Source organism: Seriola lalandi, unplaced genomic scaffold, assembly GCF_002814215.2.
Source record: "Seriola lalandi dorsalis isolate HSWRI2012SDOR001 ecotype SW California unplaced genomic scaffold, Sedor1 jcf7180002054125, whole genome shotgun sequence".
NCBI lineage: Eukaryota > Metazoa > Chordata > Actinopteri > Carangiformes > Carangidae > Seriola > Seriola lalandi.
The window spans coordinates 368,001-371,916 of NW_019524678.1; the positions used below are offsets into that span (position 1 = coordinate 368,001).

Here is a 3,916-nt window from a genome sequence, read left to right on the forward strand (position 1 = left end):
AGGGGGGGGGGGGGGGGGGGGGGGGGGGGGGGGGGGCATGAGACACAGATTTGCTCTTCAGTGTGTCTGGGAAGAGGCTCGACTGAGCTTTAATCACTCTCAGAGGAAATGAGGATTTTGTAGTTCCTATTTTCTGTCAAAAACCTCTTTTGTGAGACACAGACACTGTAGATATTCTGTAGTCTTTACAGGAGGATATGTAGGGACTACTTTGATAGGATCCCACAATCCATTGCCGTTGTAATCAATCATTATGATGTAAGTAATTATATAACTTGTTTTTCCTTCTACTTAGACACTCAGTCCACATGTTTTTCTCATTGTTAGCTTCTGTTGTGACTCCCATCACAGATATTACCATTTAAAGTCATGATTTAAACGTCAAAATCCTGACAGCTGTTATCAATAAATATAGATTAGATTACTACACTATTTTCCATTTTGATGTATATTAAATCCATCACTGTTTCATAGTCGGATTGACGAGTTCATGTCAGGATAAATTATTTAATGAATCAATGGAAAAATTGAATTTAATAGAAGGTGGATTTCCAACTCATGAATATGAACTCATATTATCTGGAATAATAAACACAAAACGAATAAAGTATCGCATTATCATAAAACAAATTAAATTATATTCTAAGGCCCATTTTCTTTTTCTGATATTTCATTTGGAGCTTAACCGTGTCGTTTAGTGGAAGTATTATTGAATGATGGTGTGTGTTTCTTTTGGATGTCGACTTAAATCTCCAGTTACCTTGATACAAAGTTTGGGGAGTTTTAGTTTAGCTTTGCTTACATTCTTTCCGTCCTTCAGCATTTCATCAGGCTTCAGATGAAGTGATTGACTTGTTACATAAATGTTACGTGACGAGATTCTCATTAACTAAACATCTACAGTGTCTCGGAGACCCTTGACATTTTACACATTTTGTTCCACAATTCAGTTGTTTCTAAATGTATTTGTGACTTTTAGTCTGAACTTTGTGCATAACAAATGAGCAAAATGTCAAGAGGTCTGAATACTTTTGTTAGACAATATAGACACAGTGTCTTACAAAAGAATCCAACATAACATTGGGATAGTAACTTTGCCTCGCTTATTTATTTTCATACATTTTTTTTTTGAATAATGTATTGACTAATACATGTGCAGATAGGAATGGGGTACTTTTTTTCAAGTCTCATTCTAGTGTATTTAATGTTATAATAATGAGGCCAAAGGTTACTGATGTAAAAACACTTTCAACAACATCAGAAAACAAATGACGCAGATTTAATTGTCGTCTTGGATTAAAAGACCTGTCAGTCAGCTTGGGAGTGACCGTAGGTTCAAATCCTGTGCTTTCAATTTTTTCGGAGAATCGGTCCTTTTCTTTCACTTGCGTGTTTTTTAAAGTTACTTATACATTCAGTGTACAGAGAAAGACTGCTGGACCTGTAGGTAGAAAACTAAGTGCTCAGTTAGGTGATATCTTGACTGTGACCTTAAAACTTCTCACTGACAATTTATCCGTGCATCTGTTGACTTGCAGGTACACTCAAAATTTTAAATTGGCTCATTTTGTAGACAAATCAAGAATCCAGGGAGGATTTTGAAAAGGCATGTCACAAAAATGTTCGATGCACTGACACATCTGTCATACTAAACAGTTTGTGAAGGCTCCGTTTTGCAGCTGCTGGTGAAACTCAAGAGAAGTTGGATCCATAAACAGACTGGAGATTTACAGTAAAGATAAAAATGAGTCACAGTGTAGTTTGGTGTAACCGCATAATTGCTGTATCTTCCTTTAAACCTCTGCTCTCTTCACTCTGACACATGCACATACACTCACTGGATGCTCTGTGTCCTCTGTCTGTCCCCCCCTCCCCCGCCCACACCCTCCCTATGGTGTTGTTCCCCTGGTGACGCTGTGTCCTCTCCTGCAGTGACCCAGTCAAGAGAGCCGGGCTGGCTGGAGGGGGAGCTGGAGGGAAAGAGGGGCCTCATCCCTGAAAACTATGTGGAGATGCTGTAGCCCCACTTGGAAATATTTATGGACAAGTTATCACCTTCACTGGGAAAAGTGTGTAGAGATGCATGTGTCGCAACTCAAATTCACAGTAGAGCCTTGTTTATCCAAACCCCCCTGAATTCTCTCAAGCAAGCAATGTATGTTATTAGTGATGGACTATCCTTGATACACAAGTATATCCATTTTAGCTGACGAGTAGACTTTGTGATGTATGTACGAGCATGTTTCTTCGTTTGTATTAACATGAATTTCAGCATTGTAATTCCAAAATGGGTTTGCACTTACAATGTTCTGCTGTATACAAAGATGCTGTAGCCTCTAAACACTCGGGTAACTTTGTAGCAGCAGCAGAGGGCGAGCGTCTCTCTGCGGAAGACCTCACTCTCTCCTCTGCCCCGTTATACATGGTATCCATGAGCTGCCAAGTCAAAGAATGATCCTCAGAAACTCTAAGGTAGAATGTCTGCACTCAAATCACTGTGGCTTTTCACCTTCTTGACAATGATGCACGCAAATTAGTTTTCAGCTGTTAAAAGATAAGCCATACCTCTGTGCCTTAACCACCGGAACACCTAGTGTAAATGTCTGTACAGGTATGTATGAAACTGAATTGGAGTGTTAATGCTTTCACTTATAAAATGTTGCATTCATATGCCATTTTAAGATTATTTAGATATTGAAAATGAGGCACATTGCAACTATAATTTTATTTTATTTAATTGGCACAATGATTGCATGACTTTTGAATTTTGAACACACTCTGTACTTTTGTTCTTGGTGCACTCCTTTACAGAAAAACGCCTCTTTGATGCTCAATCAACCTTCTTGTGTTAAACACTAGCATCAGACAGATTCAACGGAGGTAAATTTCAATAGATGGTAATGATTGAAACCAAGTGTTTTTCTTGTCAAATTATATGTTTTGTTTGTTTTAAACTTTTTTTTTTTTTAACGTTGCTCAGTTTCCTCTGAGCAGAGAAATGAGACACTCCCACAAAGTTGAAATTTTAATTTTAATTTTAGCGTTATTTTGTCTTCAACTTCAGTGGAACAAGGGATTAGAAGTGTTATTATCAGTATCCATTCACTGTATATAGCCTAAAAGAGTTGTGACTGCCAAGTATATTATACAAGTCTCCGTTAAGTGATGGACAGGTTTTAAGTTTTCATTGGACTGATTTTAGCTTGTATGGACATCACATTAGATTAAACCCCAAGACACTTCAATTTTTTTGAGAGATTCAGTTCTGCAGATTGTTAGTGTTTTCAGTTGCGGTTTCAATAATTTAAAGACATTTGATTTATGATGTTTGTAAAGGGCTTTGACTTCTTTCATTTTTATACCTTTGGGTATCCTCTTGATCAATGTTAAACAAATAAAGATTTTTTTTGTTCGTTATTGTATTGTATGTTCTCGCAATGAAATAAATGTGACAAATGAGAAGTTAAACTTTAACAGATCAAAAAATCTTACAAACATGATCACAGGCACTGATTTCATATGGTTTAACAAACTTATTAGACAGTAAGATATGTGTTTTCCGAAATAAGACTGACATTAGCATTGTGGACCACAGAAAATTAAGAGAAGCACTGCAAACCACATTTATGGCCACGTTCTGATGACAGAGTTATAATAAGTGTCTACTGTTTAGTTTTATATTTGGGGAAATATGTTTAGTTCTACCTTTATGAACTCTAGCGCTCTGTTTACATTTTGATGACTTATCCATTGTGTCACTGAGAAGGCCCACAGTTTCCCACAGAGTCCAAGAATAAAGTTACTGATGAAATGAGGATTCATTCTGCAGCCAGTGCTGGTACAGTGAGCCATGTAGTGTAATGTAATCCTTCCTCTTTATATTGACCTGCACCGGTCCATCTGACTAAAAGCTACT

The 3,916-nt window shown here is 37.3% G+C and overlaps 1 protein-coding gene across 1 annotated transcript in view; it reads left to right on the top strand.

The window, feature by feature from the left end:
• arhgap10 (Rho GTPase activating protein 10) overlaps positions 1 to 3,417 on the top strand; it is a 45,352-nt gene extending 41,935 nt beyond the window's left edge. The window contains exon 22 of the mRNA XM_087173213.1: positions 1,933 to 3,417. Within this exon, the coding sequence (XP_087029339.1) occupies positions 1,933 to 2,021 (89 nt within the window). The 3' untranslated portion in view covers positions 2,022 to 3,417. The remainder of the gene's footprint in view (positions 1 to 1,932) is intronic.
• The last annotated feature ends 499 nt before the right edge of the window (positions 3,418 to 3,916 follow it).